Source organism: Actinia tenebrosa, unplaced genomic scaffold, assembly GCF_029948245.1.
Source record: "Actinia tenebrosa isolate PJP-AT-01 unplaced genomic scaffold, QUT_ActTen_1.0 PGA_scaffold14__42_contigs__length_11649687, whole genome shotgun sequence".
Lineage (NCBI taxonomy): Eukaryota > Metazoa > Cnidaria > Anthozoa > Actiniaria > Actiniidae > Actinia > Actinia tenebrosa.
In genome coordinates this window covers 8,396,983-8,411,539 of record NW_028292574.1, presented here as the reverse complement: position 1 = coordinate 8,411,539, position 14,557 = coordinate 8,396,983, and the positions used below count along the sequence as shown (strand labels likewise).

Below are 14,557 nucleotides of genomic sequence, written 5' to 3'. Positions count from 1 at the left end.
CAATGATTAAGCTAGAACTCGCATATTTAATTTGTTAAATTAAACTTTATTAAAGTTATTTTATCTCACATCCATGTTAACCATGTAAGTAATACCGCAATGTACTTGATTTAAATGGTTATGGCTTCGAATATCATATCTAGGAGCTAAGGGTGGTCACGGTTGCGAAACTGTTGATAATGTCAAAGGGAAAGAAAGAGTCTTCAATTGATCAAGACAACGAAGAATCGAATTTTGAATACGTCATACGCGAAGCTTACGGAGAAATTTTCCTAAACATATCCAGCATTAGAGATACTATGAAAAGAAGAACCAGCAAGGACGAAAGAACTGATAATAAGCAAAGTATTTCTTTGCTACCGGTAGTCGAAAAACAGACTTTAGTCGCGGACGAAGAAGCCTACAAGGGAGTTATGGGTGCCAGAACAAAGCAGAGAGGAAAATTGAGTGAACTTGGACAACCAAAGCAGTACAGTATAGCAGAAAAGACAGGATCTATTGAGAGTTCGTCTATCTTCGGCCAAAATGCTACAATTAAATCAGGGAAAACGAGAGAGGACAAGAAAGATGTTACGGAAAAGACGGACAAAAAACATTTAAGACAGCCATCATGTTCAAAACTCGAGAGAGATATTCGTAAAGCTTTGGCCGAAATGAGACTGCATGATTTCGATTCAGAAACTGTGGGAACGGCTTCAAATGATGGTTCAGAAGGATTAACTTATTGTAAAACAGTTCGAACAAAGAACGATGTGTTGTACGTTGTGAAGGGGAATGTATAACGCATGCGCAGTCATAACATGGCCGTCGTGTTTCGAAGTGAGCCCCGAGTCTTCTCTTGAAGCCAACAACTTCTGAATCTCATCTCAAGGCCGTAAGCCAAAACGTTTCTTTTATCAATGACACAGAGCACATAATGATTTTCATTATGGCGAAAATAAATTAGGGTAGTGTTTAGTACAAATATAAGCTTTCTTCTCTTGTTCGTGGATTGTTCGTGTGTATCATAACTGCCATCGTGTTTTATCATGCAAAGACGCAGCGCGAATTTATATGGCTTGTAACCGCTGCAAAACTGAAAAGTTACAAGGTTGTGCAAGGGCCTGTCCTTCATGGTCTCTCAGACTAAGCGTAGTGCTGAAGCGCGCGCAGTATGGCAGTGTAAAGGTTGGTCTAAACATATTTTATCAAAGGGGTATAAGTGTACATGTTTTGAAAGACAATTATCATCGCGAGACTCGTCAAAACAATTAAATATATGGACATGCGCAAACTAAAGTTAATGCCTTGTGAGATGTAGACACTAAATAATTGGTTAATGCAATGCCGCCGAACTAGTCTCCTCGTGAAACTTCCCTTGCACCACATACGCGCAATTCATGTATGTCTTGAAATTGCAAGAGAAGAAAGGAGTTATAATTTTCTTTCTTTTTCTCTTTCTCTCTCATTCCTCCCTTCTTGGCCTTTTCCGCTAGTACTGGATCTAGAATCTTCCACGCAGTCGTCCATGCCAGCGATACCTGGGCACTAGCATTCAAGGAATCCAAGATGGCCGACAAAACTTTCTTCAAAACACAACAACGCTGACAGAAAAATAAAAATTGGCCCTGGTTCCTTCAAATTCACACCAATTTAAACAAAAAGCCATGGATCTGCTTGGTTCTATTCTAAATAGCATGGATGCACCTCCAGTTACTGAAAATAAGGAGGCGAGAGGTGAGAAAATTCGAATTCATTTGAAGGAACGTGTTTTTGTGATAATTCGAAAACGTAAATTATGAATAGAAGTAAGAATGTTATAGCGATGAACAAAAACCCTTCGAATTCTAAAGATATGCATTGAAATCATAACGAAATGACCTTAGATATAACATTTGATAATGTCTGTAGAGAGAAGCATTGGTTTGCAAGAAGTCTTTTAAAAAAAAACTAGATTTTTTAATCACGAGTTCAAAGCTTTTATCCCTATATTTAATAGAGTCTTATATCTTCAGTTTTCTTAAAAGAACATCAACGCATTGCTACATTTTGCAACCCTAGCTTTAGTATAACTCTGAAAATGCGAGCTTTTCACACAGTGATTGTTCTAACTTTTTACTCTGAATCATTTGCTCATGATAATCTGTAATGTACAGTAAGCTTATGTTATTTTGAATATGCAATTCTTACACTGGCTGAACAAGCTGAATTAAAATTTGATTTATACATGTAAGTCAGCTGTGCCCTGACTTTAATGCAGAAGTTGTTTCAAGATTTAATCTGTGATTCAGTGATGTCCTCTGCACTTTTGTAGATCAGCCCAGAGGTTGTTTCAGGGTTTGATCTGTGAGTAAGCCATGCCCTGACTTAGATCGGCCCAGAGGTTGTTTCAGGGTTTGATCTGTGAGTAAGCCATTCCCTGACTTTGATCAGCCCAGAAGATGTTTCAGGGTTGGGTCTGTGAGTTAGTAATGCTAACACTTATAGATCAGCCCAGAGGTTGTTTCAGAATTTGATCTTTTTGGCCATCAGGGCTTAAAATACGGTAATGGCCAAATAATCAGTCGCCAATCATAATCACAGACCAAATTAGTTTTAGCTTAGTCATACTTCATTTCTGGCTCAATGTTACTGGTCAAAATGACCGGCAAGGCAAAGATTTGACTGGACAAGTCCCAGTTTTTGCCAGACATTGTCCATTGTCTAGTTGTTATTTTAAGCCAATGCCATAATAAATTTTGACAAATAGGTCTATAAACTTTATGAAGGTATACCCCCCTCCCTCCCAGGGAAAGGTAGCATAGTAAATATTATTTATATTTATACTTATATTTTATACAGATAAAAAGCACAAAATGTTAAAACTTCAAAAGGACGAGCGCAAGAAAGTAGCAGAATTTCGTGCAAAGGTACAGTCATATTTTATGAATAACTTGATCAGAGCACACTGTAAATGACATTAAATTTTGCAATGGACCAAATCCACTTTCAGCTCTTATTGCCCATGCACAACCATTAAACAAAGAAATGATACTCAAGGGAATGACACATGATCTGAAATGGGAAAACAGTGGATTAGGTCTATTGTGCATATCATGGCTAGTTCTACAAAGAAATGCAAGGAAAGAGTATTGAAAATGGCTTCACAATATTGCAATTCTATGTGTCAGGTTTGAGAGTTTAACCTTTAGAATTAAACTAAATATTTTGTTCATTTTTTAGGTTGAAAAAGAAATAAATGAATTAATTGAAGACCCTAAAAGAAAGAGACACAAATATCCACCAATGAATAAGATACAGAGAAGCATAATGTAAGTGAAAAACTGCAGACAGATATGAAACCACAGGTAGCCCAAGCTTGGTTTCTGTGGTGTCATGTTATGAGGAAATGTAGGGGGATTCTTCAAAAATTTCAATAAAATCATTGAAACTTGAAATAAAGCCTCGAAATTTTACCTGATTATTGAGAAATAGCACTTCTCGATTGAAATTTTTGAAGAATCCCCTTACGTTTGGTTAAAACATAACACCACAGAAACCAAGCTCGGGCTACCTGTGATGAAACTTGCTTTAGAACTTCAATAAGTAGACTTCAAATTGTATGAATAGTACCCTGAAATAACCTCTGGCTGATCAAAGTCAGGGCATGCCAGGTGATCTGGCCTCGAAGTGCGCAAAGGATTATGTAGTGTATTTGTCAAATCAAACGTTTCCTAATTCCCAGTCTCCTAGTTCAAATATCTCACTGTAATCAAAATGGCTGTTGGTGACTAATTAAGACAATATGCCAATTTTGCTTACTTTTATTGCGTTTATGCTTTGTTTTTATCAATTTTAACTAATGATAGAGCAAGAGGAAGCCTTTCTGGTACATGTAACAGAAATTTTCAATGTAAAGTCATATTTGAGGACGTATTTTTAAAAGGTTAACTTGAAATACAACTCCATTTTGAAATTCATCATGGAACTTTTGGCGATGCAACAAAAATGCTTAGAACTGATTGGTTAATAGTTACCAGAAGTGCGTGCGCGGGATCACCCGTGGCCAATTTGTATAAATTGAATGGAATTTAGAGAATTTAATTTTGCAGAGGGAGGACAATTGGAGAAGCTGGAAAAAACCCTCAAATCCATCAACCCTCAAGGAAGAGACCTAAAGGACCAGTCATTAATTAATTCGGAGGGGGCGGGGGAGGAGAAAATGGGGGGCCCTCAAATTTTTTTTTGTGGAACATGGTGGGCCTTCTTGAAAGGTCAAAAGGAGGATTGGGATGATTTTTTAAATGATCAAAGGGGGTACCCGAAATGCTATTAGGTAGGGGTCTCGAATTGTTTGGCATCAAAAACATTTTCTCCTCCATCCACTCCCCCCTCCCCCTCCCCCTAAACACATGCCAATCCCCTTATTTCCTTCAGACCCTCGTTCCTGTCCTTAGCTTACATCTACGACTTTTCATTTTCTTGCAGACATGATGTAGCAGAAGTTGCTGGCTTAACAACTTTTTCATTTGGAGAAGATGAAGTAGATAGATATGTCATGCTTTTCAAAAAGGTATACTCCTTAGAACTTCATTTGACTGCATTAATTACCTTAAAGGTTACTGCCAGTATTGCAACCACAAATTATTTAACATTGATAAATGTTACTGAGCCCTCAGCCTAAGCGGTAAGATGTATAGTTCAATTTAGTTTGAAGAAGCCTTTACAATAATACAATTAAATTAATTAACTTAAACACAATGCTCCCCTGTGTAGAATGAAATGTGTTATGTCATACAAGAAAAAATCTTATGGATATGGATGTCCTAGGTATGGTTAATTATTGAATGTAAATTTCCCTTTCTCTTAATTACCCCTACTCCCAGGATGTTTCAGTCAGATATCCATCCACTGATTCAACCACCTATCCCTCTTCCTTCCTTACTTCACTTCCTTCGTTTGTTTGTTTGTGTGTTCGATCGTTCGTTTGTGCGTTCGTTTGTTCGTTTGTGCGCTCCTTCCTTCCTTCCTTGCTTGCTTGCTTGCTTGCTTCCTTCCGACCTTCCTTCCTTCCTTCCTTCTATCCATCACCCATCGATCATCCCACCATCTTGTAACATACCCATCCACTATTTGCTTGCTCATTGATCATTTTGTTTGTGTCTTTACTTAGGAATTTCCACCATCCGATGAAGAATTAGATGCATACAGAAATAGGCTGGTAATAATATTGTCACTTTTATTTTATATTTATTTGAGGCAAGGAAGACTTTTAGTACTCTTCCTCATTGAATGTTCACTGTTTTTGATGACAACTGACTCGTTTATACAGGTTTAACCTTGTAAAAGGCCATTAGTGTGCCGTTCTTGTCGTTTTTTTTTTCTTCTTCTGGCCTTCTTTCCTTGCAGCTTACATGATTGAATGATTTTTTGCTTGCACAGGCAGCAATGCATTTTTTTGAAATCACCAATGCACATTAAAATTTTCAGGTGTACTCATGTACCTCGTGCAAGTAATGCAACAGCTAAAAAAATCACACTAGGAAAATTTTTGAAAAAATTAAAAACGTCGCAGACTTTGTCACTTGTATGGTCATTCTGCACTTTCTTTGTACTCTTGATGTGTTTTATTATTAATTTTAATTGATTATTAAATCAAGCAAAAAATTTCTAGTGTATTCTCACTACTTTCACTTCCCCATAATACTTTGTGTCTTTGGGGGGTAACCAGAGGGTGAAAACCCATTTATTTTGCTGAAGGCTGATCAGACAATGTTGAAAATACCTTGTTTGGTATCCAAAAATAAAAGAAGAAGTAAAAAACAGAAAAAGATAAAAGCTTGAAGACATTTAATGTAAATTTTAAAAAAATTTTCGTAAGTCAATACATTTTCTGTAAGACCAAAACTCTTGATGATCTGTAGACGCAAAAACCACTTGGAATAAACTGATAATCAATATTGTACAGATGAAAGCAGAATGATATAGTATGAATTCAATTAAGAAATCTTTCAATTTGGGACAGTTTTTTGATTGGTTACCCCCCAAAGATGCAAGGCATTATGGAGATGTGAAAGTAGAGAATAGGCACAGCTTTACTTTACCGTTTGCTTGTCTGAGTGATTTGCAATGAGGCTGAACCTTTACAAATGGGTCTGTAATCAAGGGTTACGGCAGTGTTTACTGAATGAGAAAGAGGAGATAATAAACATAATTTCATGTCTTATAGGAATACGACCCTGAAGCACCAAGCAAGACAAAGAATGCCGACACCACTCTTGAAGTGAGTAACTTTCAAATGTACAATAAATTTTGACTTTATCTTTGGTAATTATTAGACCTACAGAGTATTACATTATCCTCCTCTCGAATAAAGATAATACTTATACAGCTTCTCATTAATCCCATATTTAGCAATTATTCGAAGTGAATATCGGGGAATATTTACCAAGACGCGAGTCTTTGAGTGGCGAGGTAAATATTCCTCGATATTCACTGAGCCTGAGGCGAATAATTGTTTTAGCATATACCAACTTGTGTACAGAGTAACTTATTTTATATGCAATAATTCAATAAAAACTAACAAACAGAAACTTTTAGTTTGCATGACAAATTCACAGAAAACGTTTAGCAAAATTTTTAGGCCATACTTCGTTGCCTTTTTAGTATTGATGGGAATGGCATTGATGCCGACTCAATATTCCGAGATTCAGAGGTGAATATCATACAATATTCACCTCCAATTAACCAATGAGCGTGTGCGTTCTTAGGAAGTACACAAGTTGGTATATGCTAAATGTAACTGTCCAATTATTTTCTTAATTGGATAGGTCTTGTTGATATGGGATTAATTAGGCAGCTATATAATTAATAGCTAATGGGATTTCATGCTCCTCAATCAAGAAATAATTAGACTTGAAAAATCCCTCCGACTGCCAAATTTTGTCAGTCCTCAGAATTTTCCTCCTCCAAATGGAGTCCTATTACATATACTTATTGAAGATTTTCCCCCCCTATTTTATTTTCACCTTTCAGTTTTCTCTAAATTGGGCTCCCTTTGACTTGCGTATCAGGAGCTCCGCTTTTAGGCAGTGCCTAAATTTATATATGTAATCTTATTTACAGACAACAGCATCTGGGTCATCAGAAGAGACTATTAAAGAAGATAGTGCTGGTGCTAAATATTGGCCAGGGATGAATCCCTTAAAACAAGATTCAACACCAGCCACGTTCTACAAGGATAAGTACAAACACTTGCTTGGTTCAGAGAGTGGCAAAGCGGCAGCTAAGGCTACGAAAAGTAATATCTCGTATGGAGTTGGTGAGTTCAAAATTTTATTAAGAAATTAGTTGATCGAACCCTGAAACAACCTCTAGGATGATCAAAGTCAGGGCATGGTTAACTCGCAGATCAAACCCTGAAACAACCTCTGGGCTGATCTAAGTCAGGGCATGGCTAACTCACAGATTAAACCCTGAAACAACCTCTTATCTGGGCTGATCTAAGTCAGGTCATGACTAACTCACAGTTTGAACCCTGTAACAACCTCTGGGCTGATCTAAGTCAGGGCACGGCTAACTCACAGATTGGACCCTGAAACAACCTCTGGGCTGATCTAAGTCAGGGCATGGCTAACTCGCAGACCAAACCCTGAAACCACCTCTGGGCTGATCTAAGTCAGGGCATGGCTAACTCACAGACCAAACCCTGAAACTACCTCTGGGCTGATTTAAATCAGGGCACGGCTAACTCACAGATTGAACCCTGTAACAACCTCTGGGCTGATCTAAATCAGGACACGGCTAACTCACAGATAGAACCCTGAAACTACCTCTGGGCTGATCTAAGTCAGGGCACGGCTAACTCACAGATAGAACCCTGAAACAACCTCTGGGCTGATCGATTATGTAAATGCAAGTCAGGATGCGTTGCTGCTATTGCTGTTGCTACTGCTGAGTTATTGTTGCTGTTGTTGTTGAACATGTTGTTGTTCTTGCTGTCGCTGTTGTTGTTGTTCTTACTGCTGCTACAATTGCTGTGCTGCTGTTACTGCTGCTGCTGCTGATACATTATATTATACCTCATATAATATTGCCTCTTTCGTTGCCCAGTCCCAAGCGAGAACAAGCGAGACCTTCGCTCCATCGAAGAAACACTCAATGACATTAAACGAAAGAAACAGAAGAAAACCTAGACAGACGAACACCCGCAAGAAGACAACTCTTAGAAGCAACAACTGCAACCACGAACAGTAATTATTGAATGTCTTATTGAATGACAAAAATATTCTCCTGCTGGCAGAGTTTCCTAGATTAAGAGAAGTTTCTGCCATACGGTAGCAAAATATAACTGAGAGCCACTATATATATGTTGCCACGCATACCATAGATATTGGTTCCCAAGTATTTGGTCCTTTTTATCGTAAAAGGATCGCATGGGTTTCATGCGCATACGGTGCTGTCTCTGACTGCTGTGTAGTTGAAGTTCATTTTGATTCTTGACTAAATCGCATGTGTTGCAAGAGGGGTTTTCTTCGGGTTCTACATGCAGTTTTCCTCCCTCCGTAGAAATCACAATTAGATCTAAGTGTTGTATGTTGTAAATAGTGAATGTGTTATATGGTGGAGCGAACCTCACGGAAGATCCCTGTACGGAAGTTACGGTTGCAAAAAAACATAGAAAGAGGTTTTTCATGTGATGTCACGCTTTAGAAAAAACTTTTTTAATCCGCAAAATGAGTTGACATTTAAAGTTGTCAGTACATATATTAGTAAAACGTTGTAGTTCCGTGAAGATAGCACGTAAGCTATTGAAGATATGACTTATTAAAAACATTAAAGTGCTTATAAGCCTTTACACAATATTTTCAGAATTGATTCTTTAAATAGTGAATAGTTGATTGTGAAAATAATTCGTCATTTGAATGTCGGGTCTTTGAGATACGAAGGTTTATATTTCCAATATGTTCAGATGACTATGACGTAACATAAGGGATTTGAGTTATTTTGTGGCAACTTTTAATATTGAACGCTGGACATTTTTTGAAAACAAATTTGTAAGAACCTTTACGTGAGTCACGAGTTAAGAGTAAAAGGGTGATATTTTTTAAATATTATATTTCAGAACGAGTGCAGTGTTGTATATTAAATAATCCCATCTGTTACGTCATAGTCATTAACATATTGGGAATATAAACCTTCGTATCCTAAAGACCCGACATTCAAATGACGAAATATTTTCACAATCAACTATGCACTATCTAAAGAATCATTTCTGAGAATATTGTGCAAAGACTCATAAGCACTTATTTTACAAAGAAAATTTCTCACCACATACATTTCTTTGTAAAAGTTGTAAGATTCAAAAATTCAAACATTTTTGTGAGTTGTTGACAATCTTTACGAAACTTTACAATTGTACTAATATCTATATGAACAATTTGACTGCAAACTCTTTTTTCTGATAAAACAAAAAATAAATAAATGAAAGAAAGAAAAAAATTGACAACGTGGCGTTACAGTGAAAAACCTCAATATTGAAAGTAAACTGAACTACTTCGGCGATTCGGCCGCCATCTTTGATCGCAAGGCATCATGGGGCGTCCAGGGGGCAAAGCAAATAAAGCTTTGTTACAGTAATGACGTCGATTGATATTAACAAGAAAATACTTGCCACAATAAAATACAACAAAATATGAATTAAGACAGCACATCGACCACCTTTACCCTTAAATGAAAGACACACGAAACTTTATATATTTTCCGCCATTTTTGTTCTGTCCCCTGACAAAATGGTCGCCATATCATCGAAGTAGTTCATTGAAAAAGTAACCTTTTATATAAACTATATATATTTTCGTGGTAAATTAAAACCTGTAGAAATATAGCGTAATACACTTGAACGTCAGATACAAGAATTGTTATATTAATGTGCACGAATCGGCTGGAAACGTTTTTCGAAGTAGAAGACAACGAAGCCCTAACTAAAAACTTTAAGCAACCAAATTGTGAAGTCTTTTTGAGGCTGGCCTAGCTGTTTTTAAATCGTGTATTAATCACATCAAAGTACATGTATTTAACACCGATAATTTTGCTATTATTATTTTTTAGTTTATTTTAGTTTTCGTACTTTTAATACAATTTTTTTTTCAGGTTCGACTTTTGAGAGATTCAGAGGTTGATGAAATTAAAACAAAACTTTTTCCCCGACAAGTTTTATCTCTTTCATATTTGTTTTCTCTAAAGGAAAAACTCATCAACAACAACAGCAAAATTAAAGAAAAGGGAAAAAAAGGAAAACACTGTTTCATGGCCCTAAAATATACTATACGCCCCCGGGGGGGGGGGGGGGGGGGGGGGGGGGGGGGGGGGAGGGGGGTACTCCCTTAGTTCAGGTGGTAGGGGTGATCGGCGGTCGATTTTTAAAATGGCCCCTAAAAGGTACGCATAAATTAAAAAGGCTCTTAAAACCAACCTGATTTCAAACCCTAAAAGGTACAGCTTTATTTCAGTAATTTACTATTAACCCCGGCTATCAAAGCCGGTTTAACGAATGACAGGACAGCGTCGTATAATAAGATTATAACGATGATCATATTAAAGAAATATTTCGTGCATCATTGTAAAGTAAACAGCGGCATAGCATGGATAACGCGCATAATAAATGACCCCAAAAGGTACGGAGTTATGTTACGTAATTGACTTTTGAGCCGGAACCCCTAAAAGGTCCACACGGGGAACATTTTCAACCCTAAAAGGAGCACCGATCACCCCTACCACCTGAACAAAAGGAGTACCCCCTCACAAGGCTCCGTAAGATTTCTTTGAATTGTGCTCAATTTTAAGAATTTTTATTTTTTATTTTTAATAACTGAAAGCAATTTTTCTAAGAACTTGAAGGTTTGATTCGCTATAAGCCATTTCGAGGATCATCAGGGGAAAAGAAACTGCAATGCAATACATTTTGGGGCTGTTATAGGAAACCTATTTCCATTGTCTCCTAAAACAGCCCCACAATGCACTGCAATGCCAACTCGACCCAGTCTTTCCCTCAACCTCGGAATGGCTAATAGAACATGAATGTCGTCGTCTGCCTTGAAACCCCTCTGTTGCACATGCGCAGACACTAGCCCACGGTTATAAATCTTTATAACATTAACAAATCATTTCCTTTATACAATTTACCGCTCTTTGACCTAGTCGCATGCCAAAAAATGTTCCACTTAAAGAATATTTTCATTAACCTCTATAATTAAACTCTGGTTTACTCTGTCCAACCACGCTATGCATGCAAATGGTACGAAGAAAAAAAGATTGTCAGGGGCTCTAATCTCCTTAATATCATACAAATATACCAAACTGCCTGGCTTGTCATTCATTCAGCATTAAATAATCCGGTTTTATACAAAGCAACTGATCTTATACGTCGCGCTGAAGTCTTTGTTAATCATACGTTTTGCGTATGAGACGAGTTTAGGTCTGTTCCGTTCGAGTGCTGAAAAACATTTCACTAATAAGTAATACTTTGTTCAATTAACACTTAATTAACAGGTTATTAACAGGTGGCTATAAATGCATTAAAAGGAAGATTAAGCATCGACTCTACTGCCTAAATGGTTTCTTATAAGCAGTGATTTTTAGAAAAAAAATTTTTTTTCGAAAAACGATCAACTTTCTTTTCGCAAACTGAATTTCTAAATTTCCCTAACCTATCTTCTATTGTTTTTATTACTTCACTAAGTATATCCTTTATTCTATAAAACTTTTCATTAAAGGAATTATTGACATGGCTTATAATTTGTTTACTCCCAAACGGGCCAATTCAAACTGTGTGCATAAGTCTTATGATGCTCTTAGGCTTTGTCATGTCCTGTTGAGCTTATATCACCTGCGTTGAACAATCTCTCAGAATATTACTTTTTCGACTCAAAATTTTATCTAAAGGCAACAATATCTAACTTAGCATCCATAAGAGTGACATTTTGATAGTATTAGGCTTTAAAATGTCTTCATGGAGCTGCTAATGTGGGAGAATTGTACGTCCAGTTGTGTGCTGCTCATGTCAATGTTGTCTCTAAAGTTTTGACGTATTTATTGAAACAGCCTCCGGGTTTATATTTATACAAACACCGAATAGTGGGAATATATAATTGTATACAAGAGCCGTGAACAGAAGATCCGTTAGAGTTTAAAAAGATTAGGCTTTTGACTTAAAATGCTTTTCCCTCCGGCCTAATAATGGTTCAGTCTTTGCGTCTTATCGTCGGCGATATCTGACAGCCTAATACGCTTAGCGCCAGTAATCTTTGTAGTCCAAGTTACAAGACACTTCAAAAGGAATCTATTCCCCAGTAGAGATTTGGGAAACGTGATGTGAAACGAAGCAATGGACAAGGAAAAATATTTCTCTGTCCAGCCGAACAGCAGAAATGCGCCTTATTTAAGAACAAGAAGTAGAGAAAGTGGACGAACCAAGACTACGTTTCGTAAAACAGCGAGACAAATATGGATCGCGAATTCAATCTCAAAACATCACGTTGGTGTGGAGTCCTATTCGAAAAGCAGTGAAGGTAATCAGAAAACCCTGAATAGTACCACATTGGAAACAAACGCTTCCTCTCCAAGCCGTCCACCGAGCGTTCAAAGGAGAGGAACTCCAGATATCTTTCCGATGTCTTCCGAAATGAGGAAGACGTTAGTTTTGCTCGGAAACTTAGATTTGTTGCCCGAGGAAGAGAGAAAAAGGCAAGATGAACTAGTACAAGCCGAAAAAAATAAAAAACTCAAAAGTTTTCGACAAAGAGCTCAAATGAGAGTTATTCAGCCTCAGAGGTTTATTCGAAGTTTTCGTAATGGCGGAATCCGGAAAAATGCCGAAAAAAACGCAAATGAACTTGAAAATATCAATACGACAGCTGTAGAGTCATTAATTAATTCAAGAGCAAGCAATGACACAAGCAGTCTGTGTGCTAAAGCCGAAGAAATGGAAAAAAATAACGACGAAATAAAGCTAGAAAATATTTCGTCAGACGACGAAGACGATGGTAGTGAACGACAGAAAACTAAACGAGACTCATTATTTTTTACTCCATCACCGAGAGAGCAAGAAAGAAGCTCTAAAGATCCTTGGCGAAAAGCAATCAAAAGACATCAACATGTGCAAGTCGTGCCAAATCCTTCGAATCCCTTTTTTGTCCGGAAACGCTTTAACCAGACAAAGAGGGAATTTTTTTCTAAGAGTTGGCAGCCAAATTCAAATTTCCACGAAAAGTTTCCGAGCATCAAAAGAACTTACAGCTTAGGTTCACCAAGAACACTCAGCACAGAGCCAACAGATTTGAATATCGACTTAGACGATTACACTGAACCAATAAACGATGGTAAAACCATTGATGAAATTACTAATGATATTCAAGAAAGGTGTTCAAAATGGTTTGAATTTAGACAAAAAATATTAACGAAATCGTACGAACATAAATGAGTCGAGTTTGAACTAATTTAGTCATGGTTTTCAGTTCAAAACAATAAAACTCGAACTAAAAATTATTTAAAATATTACGAGAAAATTTAGAAAAAAGAAGCTTGCTAGATCTTGGTAAGACAAAATTCTCGATGCGTTCAAGTATCATAAAGCTAACGAGAATAACTGAGGAAAACAACTTAGAATTACTTTTCAAAATGGTTGATCATGCAAGCACAATCACAAAACAAAAGCTCCATTTATTTGTACAGAGAGTAAATATTTTTCAAGCTATTGCGTAGAAGATTGTATTCTTGGTTTTCACCTACGTCATCATGAATTTCAAAAGCGTAAATTCGCATTATAATGAAATAAAAGTCTTATATTCTTGTAAAGCGTTCCAAACTACATATGCTGGTTAAATTTTAAGGCTGTAAAGCATTTCGTTGCGGAACTATAGGCGAGTAAACATGACGCAATTTTTGGTTAAAATGTATGGAGCGGCCATCTTGGTGTTCCAAGTTGGTACACCATCATGGCGGACGAAATTCTAAAGGCTTAAAATGATGGAATATTCAATATGTTTGACTATTTTTCACTTACACATACTTTAAATAGATATTTTAAACGTGTCTAAGGGAAAATCTTTCAACTAAAGTAAATTATTTTAATATTTTCATCGCTATTTAGAAAGACGTGACGGTATTGCGTGACACAAACTCAACCTTCATAACTCGGGAACCAAACATCGAAATGACTCGAGATTTTTTCTTGTGTCTTATAACACTGACTTCTAAAACATACTTGAGAAATGTCTTTATACGATCTATAGTTTAGATTTTGATGTTTTGATGACGTCATGTGAAAACCAGCAATTATAAGGTTATTTTTGTCAATGTTGGAATAAAGTAAGAACATACATCCGGAAATATAATTGAATTATTTTTTCCCCGGGTGATTGTTTTAAATAGCAAGTCTTATTTAATATTTATTCATCGCTCAATGGAGTGTTTTTTGTTTTGTTTTTTGTTTTGCCTTCCAAATTGGAACGCAGATAAAGATTACAAATTAAGCTAGTTTCTCTCTCTCTTTCTCTTTCATTGTTTCTTCGATGTCTTTACCGAGAAAGGAAAGAACACA

General features: G+C 36.8%; 2 protein-coding genes across 2 annotated transcripts; both read left to right on the top strand.

Annotated features, from left to right (window-relative positions):
• The first annotated feature begins 1,574 nt into the window (after positions 1-1,574).
• Positions 1,575-10,170, top strand: LOC116303689 (sperm-associated antigen 7 homolog). The gene is made up of 8 exons (XM_031713270.2): positions 1,575-1,716; positions 2,821-2,888; positions 3,202-3,290; positions 4,447-4,531; positions 5,132-5,179; positions 6,188-6,241; positions 7,084-7,279; positions 8,071-10,170. The coding sequence occupies exons 1-8, from the start codon at positions 1,647-1,649 to the stop codon at positions 8,151-8,153; spliced, it is 693 nt and encodes a 230-aa protein (XP_031569130.1). The 5' UTR covers positions 1,575-1,646; the 3' UTR covers positions 8,154-10,170.
• Positions 10,171-12,120: 1,950 nt separating this feature from the next.
• Positions 12,121-14,314, top strand: LOC116303680 (uncharacterized). Its single transcript, XM_031713261.2, has one exon. The coding sequence runs from the start codon at positions 12,344-12,346 to the stop codon at positions 13,436-13,438; it is 1,095 nt and encodes a 364-aa protein (XP_031569121.1). The 5' UTR covers positions 12,121-12,343; the 3' UTR covers positions 13,439-14,314.
• Positions 14,315-14,557: the final 243 nt, after the last annotated feature.